Source organism: Ylistrum balloti, unplaced genomic scaffold, assembly GCF_031769215.1.
Source record: "Ylistrum balloti isolate Yb309-2 unplaced genomic scaffold, AGI_CSIRO_Ybal_v1 Utg369976, whole genome shotgun sequence".
Lineage (NCBI taxonomy): Eukaryota > Metazoa > Mollusca > Bivalvia > Pectinida > Pectinidae > Ylistrum > Ylistrum balloti.
This window is the reverse complement of record NW_026782066.1, coordinates 47501-66375: the sequence shown is the minus strand read 5'-3', so window position 1 is coordinate 66375 and position 18875 is coordinate 47501. Positions and strand designations below refer to the sequence as shown.

At 39.0% G+C, this 18875-nt stretch overlaps 1 protein-coding gene across 1 annotated transcript in view; it reads left to right on the top strand.

The window, feature by feature from the left end:
• Window positions 1-18875, top strand: part of LOC132547770 (arylsulfatase J-like) — a 41897-nt gene that overhangs the window by 13515 nt on the left and 9507 nt on the right. The window contains exons 4-6 of the mRNA XM_060211570.1: window positions 6432-6535; window positions 8428-8534; window positions 18229-18293. Coding sequence (XP_060067553.1) covers window positions 6432-6535; window positions 8428-8534; window positions 18229-18293 — 276 coding nt within the window. The remainder of the gene's footprint in view (window positions 1-6431; window positions 6536-8427; window positions 8535-18228; window positions 18294-18875) is intronic.

The window sequence follows — 18875 nt, the reverse complement described above, 5'->3', positions numbered from 1 at the left end:
ACAGTGATCTAGCTGGTGTTAGAAGTCTAGCTGGTGTTAGAAGTCATAATCCCTCTAACAGTGATCTAGCTGGTGTTAGATCTAGCTCTAGACATAATCCCTCTAACAGTGATCTAGCTGGTGTTAGAAGTTGTCTAGAGACATAATCCCTCTAACATGGATCTAGCTGGTGTTAGAAGCCTTGTCTAGAGACATAATCCCTCTAGAGACATAATCCCTCTAACAGTGATCTAGCTGGTGTTAGAAGCCTAGAGACATAATCCCCCTCTAACAGTGATCTAGCTGGTGTTAGAAGTCTAGAGACATAATCCCTCTAACAGTGATCTAGCTGGTGTTAGAAGTCTAGAGACCTTAACAGTGATCTAGCTGGTGTTAGAAGAGATACATAATCCCTCTAACAGTGACCTAGCTGGTGTTAGAAGTCTAGAGACATAATCCCTCTAACAGTGATCTAGCTGGTGTTAGAAGTTGTCTAGAGACATAATCCCTCTAACAGTGATCTAGCTGGTGTTAGAAGCCTAATCCCTCTAACAGTGATCTAGAGACATAATCCCTCTAACAGTGATCTAGCTGGTGTTAGAAGCCTTGTCTAGAGACATAATCCCTCTACCAGTGATCTAGCTGGTGTTAGAAGCCTTGTCTAGAGATATAATCCCTCTAACAGTGATCTAGCTGGTGTTAGAAGTCTAGAGACATAATCCCTCTAACAGTGATCTGGCTGGTGTTAGAAGCCTAGAGACATAATCGCTCTAACAGTGATCTAGCTGGTGTTAGAAGTCTAGAGAGATAATCCCTCTAACAGTGATCTAGCTGGTGTTAGAAGGCTTGTCTAGAGACATAATCTCTCTATCAGTGATCTAGCTGGTGTTAGCAGCCTTGTCTAGAGACATAATCTCTCTAACAGTGATCTAGCTGGGGTTAGACGTCAAGAGACATAAACCTTCTAACAGGGATCTAGCTGGTGTTAGAAGGCTAGAGACATAATCCCTCTAACAGTGACCTAGCTGGTGTTAGAAGCCTAGAGACATAATCCCTCTAACAGTGACCTAGCTTGTTTTAGAAGTCTAGAGACATAATCCCTCTAACAGTGATCTAGCTGGTGTTAGAAGTCTAGAGACATAATCCCTCTAACAGTGACCTAGCTGGTGTTAGAAGTCTAGAGACATAATCCCTCTACCAGTGATCTAGCTGGTGTTAGAAGCCTTGTCTAGAGACATAATCCCTCTACCATTGATCTAGCTGGTGTTAGAAGCCTTGTCTAGAGACATAATCCCTCTAACAGTGATCTGGCTGGTGTTAGAAGTCTAGAGACATAATCCCTCTACCAGTGATCTAGCTGGTGTTAGAAGCCTTGTCTAGAGACATAATCCCTCTAACAGTGACCTAGCTGGTGTTAGAAGTCTAGAGACATAATCCCTCTAACAGTGATCTGGCTGGTGTTAGAAGTCTAGAGACATAATCCCTCTAACAGTGATCTAGCTGGTGTTAGAAGCCTAGAGACATAATCCCTCTAACAGTGACCTAGCTGATGTTAGAAGTCTAGAGACATAATCCCTCTAACAGTGATCTGGCTGGTGTTAGAAGTCTAGAGACATAATCCCTCTAACAGTGATCTAGCTAGTGTTAGAAGGCTAGATACATAATCCCTCTAACAGTGACCTAGCTGGTGTTAGAAGTCTAGAGACATAATCCCTCTAACAGTGATCTGGCTGGTGTTAGAAGTCTAGAGACATAATCCCTCTAACAGTGATCTGGCTGGTGTTAGAAGTCTAGAGACATAATCCCTCTAACAGTGATCTAGCTGGTGTTAGAAGCCTTGTCTAGAGACATAATCCCTCTAACAGTGATCTAGCTGGTGTTAGAAGCCTTGTCTAGAGATATAATCCCTCTAACAGTGATCTAGCTGGTGTTAGAAGTCTAGAGACATAATCCCTCTAACAGTGATCTAGCTGGTGTTGTTATCTAGCATAATCCCTCTAACAGTGATGCTGGTGTTAGAAGCCTTTTCTAGAGACATAATCCCTCTAACAGTGATCTAGCTGGTGTTAGAAGCCTTGTCTAGAGACATAATCCCTCTAACAGTGATCTAGCTGGTGTTAGAAGTTGTCTAGAGACATAATCCCTCTAACAGTGATCTAGCTGGTGTTAGAAGCCTTTTCTAGAGACATAATCCCTCTAACAGTGATCTAGCTGGTGTTAGAAGTCTAGAGACATAATCCCTCTAACAGTGATCTAGCTGGTGTTAGAAGCCTTGTCTAGAGATATAATCCCTCTAACAGTGACCTAGCTGGTGTTAGAAGTCTAGAGACATAATCCCTCTAACAGTGATCTAGCTGGTGTTAGAAGTCTAGATACATAATCGCTCTAACAGTGATCTAGCTGGTGTTAGAAGTCTAGAGACATAATCCCTCTAACAGTGATCTAGCTGGTGTTAGAAGCCTTGTCTAGAGACATAATCCCTCTACCAGTGATCTAGCTGGTGTTAGAAGCCTTGTCTAGAGACATAATCCCTCTAACATTGATCTAGCTGGTGTTAGAAGACTTGTCTAGAGACATAATCCCTCTAACAGTGATCTGGCTGGTGTTAGAAGTCTAGAGACATAATCCCTGCTAACAGTGATCTAGCTGGTGTTAGAAGCCTAACAGTGATCTAGCTGGTGTTAGAAGCCTTGTCTAGAGACATAATCCCTCTAACAGTGACCTAGCTGGTGTTAGAAGTCTAGAGACATAATCCCTCTAACAGTGATCTGGCTGGTGTTAGAAGTCTAGAGACATAATCCCTCTAACAGTGATCTAGCTGGTGTTAGAAGCCTAGAGACATAATCCCTCTAACAGTGACCTAGCTGGTGTTAGAAGTCTAGAGACATAATCCCTCTAACAGTGATCTGGCTGGTGTTAGAAGTCTAGAGACATAATCCCTCTAACAGTGATCTAGCTAGTGTTAGAAGGCTAGAGACATAATCCCTCTAACAGTGACCTAGCTGGTGTTAGAAGTCTAGAGACATAATCCCTCTAACAGTGATCTGGCTGGTGTTAGAAGTCTAGAGACATAATCCCTCTAACAGTGATCTGGCTGGTGTTAGAAGTCTAGAGACATAATCCCTCTAACAGTGATCTAGCTGGTGTTAGAAGCCTTGTATAGAGACATAATCCCTCTAACAGTGATCTAGCTGGTGTTAGAAGCCTGGTCTAGAGACATAATCCCTCTAACAGTGATCTAGCTGGTGTTAGAAGTCTAGAGACATAATCCCTCTAACAGTGATCTAGCTGGTGTTAGAAGTCTAGAGACATAATCCCTCTAACAGTGATCTAGCTGGTGTTAGAAGCCTTTTCTAGAGACATAATCCCTCTAACAGTGATCTAGCTGGTGTTAGAAGCCTTGTCTAGAGACATAATCCCTCTAACAGTGATCTAGCTGGTGTTAGAAGTCTAGAGACATAATCCCTCTAACAGTGATCTAGCTGGTGTTAGAAGCCTTGTCTAGAGATATAATCCCTCTAACAGTGATCTAGCTGGTGTTAGAAGTCTAGAGACATAATCCCTCTAACAGTGATCTGGCTGGTGTTAGATATCTAGAGACATAATCCCTCTAACAGTGATCTAGCTGGTGTTAGAAGTCTAGAGAGATAATCCCTCTAACAGTGATCTAGCTGGTGTTAGAAGGCTTGTCTAGAGACATAATCTCTCTAACAGTGATCTAGCTGGTGTTAGAAGCCTTGTCTAGAGACATAATCTCTCTAACAGTGATCTAGCTGGTGTTAGAAGCCTCAGAGACATAAACCTTCTAACAGTGATCTAGCTGGTGTTAGAAGTCTAGAGACATAATCCCTCTAACAGTGATCTTAGCTGGTGTTAGAAGCCTAGAGACATAATCCCTCTAACAGTGACCTAGCTGGTGTGATCTAGCTGGTGTTAGAAGTCTAGAGACATAATCCCTCTAACAGTGACCTAGCTGGTGTTAGAAGTCTAGAGACATAATCCCTCTACCAGTGATCTAGCTGGTGTTAGAAGCCTTGTCTAGAGACATAATCCCTCTAACAGTGATCTAGATCTAGCTGGTGTTTAGAAGTCTAGAGACATAATCCCTCTACCAGTGATCTAGCTGGTGTTAGAAGCCTTGTCTAGAGACATAATCCCTCTAACAGTGACCTAGCTGGTGTTAGAAGTCTAGAGACATAATCCCTCTAACAGTGATCTGGCTGGTGTTAGAGTCTACATAATCCCTCTAACAGTGATCTAGCTGGTGTTAGAAGTCTAGAGACATAATCCCTCTAACAGTGATCTAGCTGGTGTTAGAAGCCTAGAGACATAATCCCTCTAACAGTGACCTAGCTGATGTTAGAAGTCTAGAGACATAATCCCTCTAACAGTGATCTGGCTGGTGTTAGAAGTCTAGAGACATAATCCCTCTAACAGTGATCTAGCTAGTGTTAGAAGGCTAGATACATAATCCCTCTAACAGTGACCTAGCTGGTGTTAGAAGTCTAGAGACATAATCCCTCTAACAGTGATCTGGCTGGTGTTAGAAGTCTAGAGACATAATCCCTCTAACAGTGATCTGGCTGGTGTTAGAAGTCTAGAGACATAATCCCTCTAACAGTGATCTAGCTGGTGTTAGAAGCCTTGTCTAGAGACATAATCCCTCTAACAGTGATCTAGCTGGTGTTAGAAGCCTTGTCTAGAGATATAATCCCTCTAACATTGATCTAGCTGGTGTTAGAAGTCTAGAGACATAATCCCTCTAACAGTGATCTAGCTGGTGTTAGAAGTCTAGAGACATAATCCCTCTAACAGTGATCTAGCTGGTGTTAGAAGCCTTTTCTAGAGACATAATCCCTCTAACAGTGATCTAGCTGGTGTTAGAAGCCTTGTCTAGAGACATAATCCCTCTAACAGTGATCTAGCTGGTGTTAGAAGTCTAGAGACATAATCCCTCTAACAGTGATCTAGCTGGTGTTAGAAGCCTTTTCTAGAGACATAATCCCTCTAACAGTGATCTAGCTGGTGTTAGAAGTCTAGAGACATAATCCCTCTAACAGTGATCTAGCTGGTGTTAGAAGCCTTGTCTAGAGATATAATCCCTCTAACAGTGACCTAGCTGGTGTTAGAAGTCTAGAGACATAATCCCTCTAACAGTGATCTAGCTGGTGTTAGAAGTCTAGAGACATAATCCCTCTAACAGTGATCTAGCTGGTGTTAGAAGTCTAGAGACATAATCCCTCTAACAGTGATCTAGCTGGTGTTAGAAGCCTTGTCTAGAGACATAATCCCTCTAACAGTGATCTAGCTGGTGTTAGAAGCCTTTTCTAGAGACATAATCCCTCTAACAGAGATCTAGCTGGTGTTAGAAGCCTTGTCTAGAGACATAATCCCTCTAACAGTGATCTAGCTGGTGTTAAAAGCCTTGTCTAGAGACATAATCCCTCTAACAGTGACCTAGCTGGTGTTAGAAGTCTAGAGACATAATCCCTCTAACAGTGACCTAGCTGGTGTTAGAAGTCTAGAGACATAATCCCTCTAACAGTGATCTAGCTGGTGTTAGAAGCCTTGTATAGAGACATAATCGCTCTAACAGTGACCTAGCCTGTGTTAGAAGTCTAGAGACACAATCCCTCTAACAGTGACCTAGCTGGTGTTAGAAGACTTGTCTAGAGACATAATCCCTCTAACATTGATCTAGCTGATGTTAGAAGTCTAGAGACACAATCCCTCTAACAGTGATCTAGCTGGTGTTAGAAGCCTTGTTTAGAGACATAATCCCTCTAACAGTGATCTAGCTGGTGTTAGAAGCCTTGTCTAGAGACATAATCCCTCTAACAGTGATCTAGCTGGTGTTAGAAGCCTTGTCTAGAGACATAATCCCTCTAACAGTGATCTAGCTGGTGTTAGAAGCCTTGTCTAGAGACATAATCCCTCTAACAGTGATTCTGCTGGTGTTAGAAGCCTAGAGACATAATCCCTCTAACAGTGACCTAGCTGGTGTTAGAAGTCTAGAGACATAATCGCTCTAACAGTGACCTAGCTGGTGTTAGAAGCCTTGTCTAGAGACATAATCCCTCTAACAGTGACCTAGCTGGTGTTAGAAGTCTAGAGACATAATCCCTCTAACAGTGATCTAGCTGGTGTTAGAAGTCTAGAGACATAATCCCTCTAACAGTGATCTAGCTGGTGGTAGAAGCCTTGTCTAGAGACATAATCCCTCTAACAGTGACCTAGCTGGTGTTAGAAGCCAAGAGACATAATCCCTCCAACAGTGATCTAGCTGGTGTTAGAAGTCTAGAGACATAATCCCTCTAACAGTGACCTAGCTGGTGTTAGAAGTTTTGACACATAATGATTTATATTTATCGTTCATTTATGTCTTAAATATTACGATTTAAGCAGTTGCTTATTCTTTGATTAAAGATGTTAGACCATGTTGTCGATTTCAGCATGGCATCATCCAAGATTCCCAGCCGAAGTTTTTACCCTCAAATTTTACCCTTCTCCCGGAGAAGCTAAATGAGCTAGGTTATGCAACCCACATGGTCGGGAAGTAAGTACTCAGTTTTACTGGTCAACCATCGACCCTCCTTCCTCCACCGAAGTCCCCCTTCCAATCTTCTCTTCCCTCCCACAGCGAACGACCATCCTTCCTACAACCAAGCCCCCCTTCCTACCGCCCCTTCCCTCCCTTCAGACTAAAGGAATCGACCCTCCTTCCCACAACCAAGTCCCAATTCCCCCCCGCCCCCTCCCTCCTTTCAGACTAAAGTGATTGACACTCCTTCCCCTAACCAAGTCCCCCTTTCCGCCGCCCCCTCCCTTCAGATTAAAACGATCGACCCTCCTTCCCCCAACCGAGTCGCCCTTCCCATCTTCCCTTCCCTCCCTCAGACTAAAGCGATCAACCCTCCTTCCCCCAACCATGTCCTCCTTCCTGCTGCCCCTTCCCTCCCTTCAGACTTAAGCGAACAACCTCCTTTCTCCAAACAGGTCCCCTTCCCACCGCCCTTTCCCTCCCCTCAGAATTAAACGATCGAAACTCTTTCTCCCAACTAAGACCCCCTTTCCGCCGCTCCCTTCCTCCCTCAGACTTAAGTGATCGACCCTCCTTCCTCCACCCAAGTACCCCTTCTCGCTGCTCCCTCCCTCCCTTTAGACTAACAAGATTGACCCTCCTTACCCCAAGCAAATCCCCTTTCCCTCCTTCCCTTCTCTCCCTTCAGACTTAAGCGATCGACCCACTTTCCACCAATCAAATCCCTTCAGACTAAAGCGCTCGACCCTCCTTCCCCTAACCACGTCTCCCCTCCCTCAGACTAAAGCGATCGACCCACCTTCCCCCAACAAGGTCCCCCTTCCCGCCGCCCTCTCCCTCCCTCCCTTCAGACCAAAGCGATCGACCCTCCTTCCCTAACAAGATCGCCCTTCCCGTCGCCCCATCCCTCCCTCCCTTCAGACTTAAACGATCGACACTCTTTCCCCTAACCAAACCCCCTTCCCGCCGGCCTTTCCCTTCCTCCCTTCAGACTAAAACGATCGATCCTCCTTCCTCCAACCAAGTCCCCCTTCCCGCCGCCCCCTCCCTTCAGACTTTAGCGATCTACCCTCCTTCCAACAACTTAGTCCCACTTCCCCCTGCCACCTCCCTCCTTTCAGACTAAAACGATCGTCCCTCCTTCCCCCATCCAAGTCCCCTTCCCACCGCCCTCACCTCCCCTAGACTAAAGCGATCGACCATCCTTCCCCCAATCAAGACCCCCTCCCCGCCGCCCCTCCCTCCCTTCAGACTTAAGCGATCGATACTCTTTCCCCAACCAGGTCCCCTTTCCCGCCGCCCCTCCCTTCCTCCCTTCTGACTAGAGCGATCGACCCACCTCCTCCAAACAATCCCCCCCTTCCCGCCGCCCTCTCCTTCCCTAATAAAGCGATCGACATTTCTTCCCCCATCCAAGTCCGCCTTCCAACCGCCCTCCCCTTCCTTCAGACTAAAGCGCCCACCCCAACCCAAATCCCCGTTTAATAATAATAATGATGATAATAACTTTCTCGGTTTAATTTTCCATTATTTTCGAACTATTTTACATAAACTATATTACATATAATCTTGTAAATGTCTGTTTCGTTTTTAAAAAAAAAAGGACAAGGATTTTCTAGTATGTTGTTGTAGGATGATGTAGGATGAGAGGTTACTTTCATTAAAATCAACATTTCTTCTTCGTTCCAGATCTGTAGTGTCCATCATTTTATATATTTTCCACAGGGGTCGAGTTTCTCCTCAAGGGAGATCACTCTAAACATATTACTATTTTACAGTAGTTTGAGTAAACATGTTATTAGGTGTTGCCTCCCTTCGCACACAAATATATCTGGTGGCTCATATACCATTACCATAACAATGTAATTTATGTATCAATGTTGTATCTGTAGCTTTGAATGTCACAGATGGCATTTAGGTTTCTGCGACTGGAGGTACACACCTAATCACCGGGGATTTGACAGTTTCATGGGCTACTACGGCGGTGCTGAGGACTATTACACGCATCAATCAGGTCAGTTACGATCATTTATCTGCTGTTCTCTCAAACGAACATAAGTTATTTATTATTCATAACTTAAACTCTTTACTGGAAAGTTCGTACGACTAGTCACTAGGACGGACACAATCTGTTCGCTTAAATGTACAACAATATTTGTGGTTTTATCTGATTTATTGGTAATCAGTTAAGTTAACCAATTTAATCAATCTTTTAATAATTTTTTTTCTATCCTCTCTTCATCTTTTGTTTGTGTGAGTGCAAGTGAGAATGATCCAGTATATAATTATCCATTTATGAATCAGAGTTTATGGGTTTTCATGTACATGTATTGTGTATGTTTGTTTTACATGTAAATTCTTCAAAAATAAAACAAAAAATAGAAAAAATAAATAAATGGAATTGGCATCCCATTTCCAAACTGCCGTCTCGGGCAAGAACCATTTGGAGTCCATCTTTCCTCTCACAAACTGTATGCCAACTGTGTACTCAGAATAACCAACATCTGGATTGCTTGGTGACAGGAAGAAACAAAGAAAACCAAACGACGTTCACCTGATTACAAAAATTAAGGGTGGGTAGGTGTCCTTGTCACAATGGTCTGTTGTCTACTTATTGCACATGCGCCAGTAGCGGCACGTGCAAAACATGCTCTCGATTGCGTAACAACGATAAATACATGAACACGTTCTGATCTCAGCAAGCAGGTGTCCAAGTTGTTATTCGATATCTCTAAGTTAGGTTGCTTCTGTAAGTTCCAATGTTGTATATCGTGATCTCACTTGAGAACATGAGTGACCAAGATTTACATCTCGGGTATCATGAAGAAGCAGAAGAGGCTAACTCTTCCGGAACATCGTGTTTTCTTCTCCATGTAGTTTTTAGAAGTCTCCGTCTGAATCTTTCATGTTTTACCTTAGCTTTATTGAATTTGAGTTTTGATTATGATTTTGATGAAATGTTGGTATTTTCTTGTTTTTTGGGTTTTTTTTTTTTTTTTTTTTTCCTGATGTTGAAATTTTTGTATTTTCTTTTTGTTTTTGCCTGATTATGATGAAATGTTGGTTATTTCACGTTGTGTTTTGCCTGGTTATGTGGAGGTGTTGGCATTTTCATGTTGTGTTTTGCCTGGATATGTGGAAATGTTGGCATTTTCATGTTGTGTTTTGCCTGATAATAATGAAATGTTGGCACTTTGATGTTGTGTTTTTGTACGAGTTTCCTCTTGTTCTGCTTGTTCTTCTTCTTACAATTTCGTGTCCAGGGCATACTTTCTCTTCATAGATTAAGATGTGTGAAGACCTCATCTTATTTCTAGCTCCTGGAGAAAAATACAAACCAGTACCTGTTCTTCAACATGAATTTGAGTCGTTTCCATATCACTTTCCATTTGGATCTGGCACATTTTCTGATCAGAGAGACACAAAACTTTCACTGAAGAGACATTTGAATGCAAGACTTTTTTAGTTATGACAAAATATTTGCAAGTTATCCACAGTACATATTTTTTGCCCAGTATTCAACTGAAGTGAATGATATAGTGTCATCAATACCAATAGCAGTCAGAAAATCATCCACAGATCATGTTACACCTGAAACCCTCAAAGAGACAAGTGCATTGAAAAGTGTGTTAAAACATGATGAAGGCTTCTTCAAAATGTCAGAGGATCACCTATGTACTGGGAAAGAACTATGCAAGATACTTTTGCAATGCTCAGACAAATAAGCCTACCTACATTTTTATTACTTTGCCAGCAGCTGATCGCAGATGGCCTGAAATTATCCAACCCATCTGTACTCAACAAGGCAGCAACACGAATGTTTGACAAAAAACTTCACAACTTCATCAATGATGTCATAATGTCTCCTTCCAGACCTATTGGACAAGTTGTAGACATGATTGGTCGCATTGAATTTCAAGCAAGAGGCTGGCCACACTACCATGGACTTGTATGGGTCAAACACGCACCAGTATTTTAAAAGATCACCTGTGCAGAAATAACAGCATTTGTGGACAAATACATTTGTTGTGACACACCTCCAGAAACAGTTCATATGCACAGTAAAAACATTCCAAGTCATGTCGCAATGGAGGTAAAGAATGCAGATTTAACTTTCCCCGTCCACCATCAAAAAACACGTTCATAACAAAAAATGTTGATAGACTTGAAAACGATGAAAAAACAATTGGCAAAGAACAGGCTCAACTTATTCTCCAAATATTATGGTAAAGGGTCCATGAACATTTAGATTCTAATCTGACAGCAGAAGAGTTTTTCAAAACTATTAGCACAAATCAAAGCATGTTGGAGGCGTCTTTCAATGCCATATCCACAAAATCAACAGTGACATAGAACAGATCCCCTTCAAATATCTGGTGAATACTTACAATCCGACTTTACTGAAAGCTTGGAATGGTAATATGGATATCCGGTATGTAATAGACCCATACAGCTGTACAATGTACACAATATCACATATAACAAAAGCTGAGCGTGAATTGTCGCAAACAATCAAGTCTGCTCAAAAGGAAGCCAGGCAGGATAGAAATACTGATTCTGTATCTGAGCTAAGACGTTTAGGCCACATCTATATGATTAGATGTTAGTGTAATGGAAGCAGTTTACAGAACATGCAGACTTTGTCTGAAAATTTGTACCAGAGAGGTTGTTTGGCTTCCCATTGATCCACAAAGTACACGTTTAACACTACCACTGAAAGTATTACAAAGTCAAAGCCCTGATTCTAACATTTGGATGACAGATATTTTCGATAGATACAATGCACAACCGAAGATTTCAATGATATATGCTTGACTGACATTGCTTCAAACTCCAGAGTCATTGGTTGATGTACATCAGATGAATCTCATGACTCAAATGACAGTACTCTACGTTATGATAACTAAAACTTATTTTCACTTTTAAACAACATGGGATTTATTTCCATGCGTATAAAGAAACAGCAGTGATAAGGTATCCAAAACTTAACTTAGACAAAGATCCAGAGCGTAACTTCGCTAACATCATTTGCCTTTTTCCTCTACATCGTCAACTACTGAAACCTGCAGTCTTCGATACTTACGAGTCCTACTATGAAAAAATGTATGATAAGACTCTCTAACAAATACAAATAAAGAAAAGGTATCAGATGTAATTCTAACAAACATCTAAAGTATGAAATATTAAAAGACAATCTTGTCGATACTTGGGAACAAATGAAAGACATAGGCTTTGAAGATCCATTGCACCTTCTACAGACAAAGAAAGAGATGAAATGGAAAACAAAAAATAATTCAACAAGATTTTTAATTGGTCTCAAAAGAGGAACCTATTCCTGAACTTTCAGCTTCATCGTCATGTAAAACTGCTCAGAAAAGTGCACTCCTTCGTTGTGAATTCATGACCAATATCAACTCTATGCAAACGAAACTAAGATCTTTAAACGAGAAACAAAGACAAGTATTCAACTATGTAAGACAGTGGAGTCTTAAAAAACTACATGGTCAAAACCCTCCTCCATTCCACATCTTCATTAACGGGGGTGTTGCAACAGGAAAGTCCTACCTTATCCAATGTCTGTATTATGAATCTTCAAAGATATTTCAAAGACAGGTTCAAAATCCTGATGATGTCACAATTATGCTTGTTGAATTCACAGGAACTGCAGCATACAATAACTATGGTCAGACAGTGTATTCTTCATTTTCTATCAAAAGAAGAACGCTGCCATATCAACATCTTAATGAAGATAATCTAAATATATCGAGAACAGAATGTGGCTATCATCATCACAGATGAAGTATCAGTAAATCCTTGCTAGAATATATAAGCGGACGTCTCCAAATTTACAGTCCTCCCTTAAAACCACCTTAGAACTGTGTGAACAAGCCAGAGTTATGCCCACCATGAATCTTGACGTCAGTGATGGACTTGTAAATGGTGTTATCGGAACAATTGTAAAGATCATGAAAGGGTCCCAACCTGATTGTTTGCCAGAATTCATATGTGTCCAATTCGATGATGCAAACGTTGGCATAAACTTACGATCCAAGTTTGAAGGCAAAGACTTGCTACCAGACTTAGCTGTGCCCCTTTCTAGTTCAACAGACAGAGTCAAAACTAAAATCATAGATATTACAAGACATATGTAACCCTAGTGTTATTATGGGCTTAAACAATCCATAAAGTTCAAGGCAAAACCTTCAATGAAATTGTCATTTCCATGGATGGAATATTCAGAGCAGGTATGGTATACGTAGCTCTCAGCAGAGCAAAAGCATCAATGGACTGTATCAACTCGTTACTACTCCAGGCAATCCCTTGTGGCACCATAACATACAATCATTACCTGTGAATTACCAAGATATTGTACAAAACAAAGAAATCCAAAAGGCCTAAATAATTTGCCTCACAGAAACCTGGATCTCAAATCAAAAAGAAGACTTTGTCAGTACTCAATATCATCTCCCTGGATATACCAATGTGTCTATCATACCGAAAGATCCACGAAAAACCTTATCTTCTGGAATAGTTTGCTACTTCAAAGACAACTGCACTTATGAAATAATTCAAACAATGTCAAACTCAACAGTGGAACTAGTAACATTTGAATTAAACATTCCAGAACCACTGCTTCTAACAGTTATCTACAGGCATCCATCTCACAATGTGCCTTCCTTTCAAAGTGTTCCGGAAAAAAATACTCTTCAAAAAATTGCAAAATCAACACAATAACTGTCGTTGGAGATTTGTACGAAGACATATCACATCCAGACAGTCAGTATATTATAAAATCCTTCACAAGTGTTTGATTCTCTCAGCATATAACGATGCCAACAACGTTAGCTGGAACACTTCTGGGTCATGTTTATGTACACGACACTTCAGTAATGGAAAGTGGAATGATGTCAACTTATTACTCTTATCATGACCCTGTGTCCATAAATGTACACCGTAACACCCTACAATCATTGAACCTCAAAAAGAACCAGATGTCGTTCATCCCACTGACCATCGCCTCAAATCCCAAAATTCTACTTGCAACGATGTGAAACCTTTGCCATCAATTAAAGACGCAAATACGTTTACAGCGGTAGAAAATGCACAGACACCACCACCCCGAGCATTCACACGTAAACAAAAGAATAAAACCAGAAAACGGTCACTGCCAAAGAAAACGCAAATTCATCACATCACACAGTTCTAATGTTATTGTCAATATTGAAGAAATTCTCGGATTTCCATCTGATGGTATTACACCAACATTTCCTCTGCAACATCCAGTAACTGTTCCGCGTAATATTGCACAACAGGCACAATGTAAATACGTACGAATCATTGACATGGGTAGTGGAAATGAAATTGCACAATACTTAGCTGAATGGCTCCCATCCATTGGATATAATGTGATACAATCCTTTTCTAACTTTCAAGTTGGGCCATCATGTGGTTATATTGCAGCACATGTTGCTTGGACTCTGCATAAGTCACCTGAGTGGAAATCACAAAGTGTTCAATCTGCTTTAAATCCTTTGCACATATAAAGTACAATGTGATTCTGAACAAACACAGTGATACACCCTCATACTTATCAGATGATGAAATTCTCTCCATACTTTCACATATGCAATACAGTGAATCAAAGTCTACAACGCTTAGTTGGATTGATGGACCTATGCCAATTAACTACCTATTCCAATCATTCAGAAATTATTTCACCTGCCAAAGAAGAAGGAGAACAAGACAACACAACTTTAAAATCAGCATTGTGAATACAACACCAGTTGCAAATGTTTTCCAAAACCTTCGACAACCAACCATTTCTGGCGATCACTGGATAGTTGTAGTTTCGTCTTTGTAAAAAGTAAGGTAACCTGAACATTGCATTAATTTAGTTTTTTGTGTATTGCTATGTACAGCATATGCTCACAATTTAATCAGTTAATTTTATTAATGATTTCTAAATGTCAAATGTTTCTGTACCAAAAATACAAATAACAAATCAACTTCTTCCTTACCATAAGTTTGTTTCAACAAAGTAAACTAGTCCATACATGACTACATGTCTGTCACCAGTGTGCATTTTCTAATAACACCTCTTTAAGATATGCGTTGTAGTGATTATTATAATACATGAATGTCACATCTTCACTTCAGAGTCAACTCTTAAAAGTCCTATTTATCAACAAACTACCCAAAAATCAAATTGTACATTCCAATTACCACATGTTGCCAACATGCTTTAATATTCTATCAAGTTATGCAATCATTGATAATTCATCAATCAATTTCCTCATCAACACCTTCAGTATATATGCACGACTGTTTTTCAACTTTGAACAATATTTTGCACAACTATACAATTGCACACACACTCACTCATCCCACAACTACTTCATTCTCGAGAATGGAAGACATTTGATTTTAGCTGTGCTAAACCGAGACAATTTCTCGTTGAATTTGAGTTTGGATTGTGATTATGTTGAAATATTTGTATTTTCTTGGTTGTTTTTTGAATGATTATGTTCAAATGTTTGAATTTTCTTGTTTTTTTTTTCCTGATTATGTTGAAATATAGATAAAACACAGGTGATCTGGATAGGAAGTAAAATTTATAGTGAAGATATGTTTTTACCTGAATTAAATTTACAGTGGGGAAAGAATAAGTTTATTCTCCTTGGAATGGAATTAAGTGTTAACCTGCATGAGACCACCACATTGAACTTTGATAAGAAAATAATTAAACTAAAATTACTAATTAAAACATGGAGTAGAAGAGTACTTACTCCAATAGGGAGAATTCAGCTAATTAAATCTTTGTTATTACCTCAATTTACTTATTCAATCAATTTTTGAACAGGTTAAATAAAATGCTTTTTCAATTACTGTGGAATGGGAGTTCTGATAAAGTTAAGAGGGATATCATAACCCAAGAATATTACAGAGGGGGTCTCAAAATGGTAAATATAAGATCCTTTATAGATTCGCTTAAGTTAAGTTGGGTAAGGAGGCTGTATTAAAAGTCTGGAAAGTGGCAAATCATTTTTAATACATATATTGACCTACATATGCTTTCAAATTGTGGTAATGAGTATATTAAACTATGTCAAAATAATTGTAAAAATGATTTTTGGAAGGATGTCTTTCTGGCATGGACAAGATTCAATAGTTTAAGTTGTGTAAAGCAAGTATGGGAAAAGTTCATCTTAAAACTCCTTTATGGTACAATGAGAGCCTAACTATTGGGGGTAAAACTATATTTTATAAGAAATGGTATGAAAAGGGCGTTATTGTTGTGAATGACTTTATAAATGACAGTGATACTAGGATTTTCTATACTTTTGAGGAATTTATCCAGTTATTTCAAATAAACACAGATTTTCTTACATACCGTGGTATCTTCTATCAAAACATATTTAGGTCAAGTTGATCTTGGAAATACTAGGGCAGTTTCAATTGAATATCCTTTTATACCTATCAATGTTTATTTTTTCATAAAAAGATAAAAGGGTCTAAAGATTTGTCTTATCTTATGATTAAAAATTATATTATTCTCACTGGTATAAAAAAAATGGGAGGATGAGATCCAATTGAATAATTTGCAATGGGAAGAAATCTACAAAATTCCTTTTATAATAACTAAAAATACAAAACTACAGTGGTTTCAATATAGATTAGTCCATCACATTCTGACAACGAACTCCTTTATCTACAGATTAGGTTTGGTTGTCAGTCCACTCTGTCCCTTATGCAATGTAGAACAGAAAACCATAATCCACATCATGTGGGAATGTCAAGAAGTACAAAATATTTTACAAAGTCTTGAAGTACTTCTAGAAGCACTTGTTATTCCTTTTGCTTATGATAAAGAAAAATTTCTCTTTGGATTTTCATTACAACATCAAATGCTTACATCGGTGAAAATTGACAATGTAATACTGATAATTATTAAGAATTATATCTATAAGACTAGATGCTATCATAGAAAATTAAACATTAATGCATTTGTAAATTCTATCAAAGAATACTACTCTGTTCAGAAATATATAGCAAATAGTCAAGGGGACTCCAAAAAGGTCAGATTTGAAAATGAAAGGAGAAAATGGAAGTCTTTGATAGAAATTGCATAATAATTTGTGCAGGTAAATATACTTCACTGTAAAATGAAAACCCTTAATAATGTATGATTTATGATGTGTCTATTGTTGTATGAGTACCTTCAGACATAATGTATGGATTATGCTGAAATAACTGCATGCATTATATAGGCACGATGTAGTTTCATTTTACTGTGTAATATCAATACTGTAGTCTTCCCTCAGTTGGTTTTACTCTCTGATGCCGTATAATAATATAATTACTAGGTCAATATATATTTATATACTCTCTCTCTCTCTCTCTCTCTCTCTCTCTCTCTCTCTCTCTCTCTCTCTCTCTCTCTCTCTCTCTCTCTCTCTCTCTCTCTCTCTCTCTCACACACTCTCTCTCTCTCTCTCTCTCTCTCTCTCTCTCTCTCTCTCTCTCTCTCTCTCTCTCTCTCTCTCTCTCTCTCTCTCTCTCTCTCTCTCTCTCTCTCTCTCTCTCTCTCTCTCTCTCTCTCTCTCTCTCTCTCTCTCTCTCTCTCTCTCTCTCTCTCTCTCTCTCTCTCTCTCTCTCTCTCTCTCTCTCTCTCTCTCTCTCTCTCTCTCTCTCTCTCTCTCTCTCTCTCTCTCTCTCTCTCTCTCTCTCTCTCTCTCTCTCTCTCTCTCTCTCTCTCTCTCTCTCTCTCTCTCTCTCTCTCTCTCTCTCTCTCTCTCTCTCTCTCTCTCTCTCTCTCAACCAGCTGTAAATTTCTCCAGGACTAGCAGACTTTACAAAGAATGAAATTACTTTTCTATGTATATTAGATTTTCAATATACACATGTAATATTTTTTCTTTCTTCCATTAGCCCAAAGTCCTCTCTCTTGTTCCTTGCTGCTTGTCTCTTTTTGTCTCTGCTATTCTCCTCTAAAGTGTATGTTGGTTTCGAAATGTAAGTGAAAAAGAGAGATATACATATATGTGATATGAATGTTTAGCCCTGAGTCCTGATTGCAATATTCTAAAGCTGATGACAACTATGAAGATAGGAGTGTTGTGTTGACTGGGATATTATCTACAATATACTTAAATTATTGATTCACAAATAGTTGCAATCCTATGTAGGTATGCAAGTTTCTGTGTGTGGAGTGTGTAGGCTTATGTGTTGTTAAATGTATTTGAAAAAAATGCTTAAAAATAAAAAAAAATTACAAAAAATAAAATACCAGGTTAGCGATACAGGCCCTCTGGGCCTCTTATTTATTTATTTTTTTTTTTTTTTGTTTTTTTGCCTGATGATGTTGGTATTTTCCTGTTTTTGCCTGATTATGTTGAAATGACAACTATATAAACAGTTTTCTGGTTGCAAATATAGATAAAATATATAATTCGTATAGTTATCTGATCACTGGTAAACATATCTATATAAACTTGACAGTTTTGTGAATACTAATTAATATATCCATATAATTCGTATAGTTCTCTGATCACTGGTAAACATATCTATAAGATTATCTGTTTATCGATTAGGATATTTATGTAAGCTGGATAGTTCTCATGTTACTAATTAAGACATTTAAAAAGACCTCATCAATCCTTTGTACCTGATTAAGATCAATTCTCTAGTTACTGGTGTTTGTGTTACAGGACGAGGCTATGATTTCCGTTTAAATGACGCTGTTCATCATCCGCCATCAGGAGAGTATTCGACGGTATGTTTTTAATTACTGACAGTAATTATCAACGTATATGTCTTGCACTTGTACGCACAATCTTTTCCTTAAATAGCAATTAAGAGATCAAAGAAAGGTGATTATAAATTTTGATGAGTGTTTTTGATAGGGAAAAAAACAATCACGAGATCAGTGGATGGTTATGGTGAATTTTCTTAAGTTGTATCTCGCGTTTATTATCGTCCGTCTCATTTTTCTCTATTATTCTTGACGTCCATTTATCTTATTGTTATCTACATTACCTAATTATTTATTTCTTATATCAGTGTTACATTATATGATGATTTAATATTCACTTGAATTTATGTCTTTCTTCACAATTATTCCAACGTGTCCAAAAAGGATAAATAGTTTGATGATATCAAGTAATTTAGCTTTAATCTAATTATTGATTTTCTCTTTGTGTCTTTTGTTCAATCCTTTGTATTAAAATATGTTAATCACCTGTATGTCTTTTGTTCAATCCTTTGTATTAAAATATGTTAATCACCTGTATGTCTTTGTATAATTGTTTGTATTAAAATATGTTAATCACCCGTATGTCTTTGTATAATTGTTTGT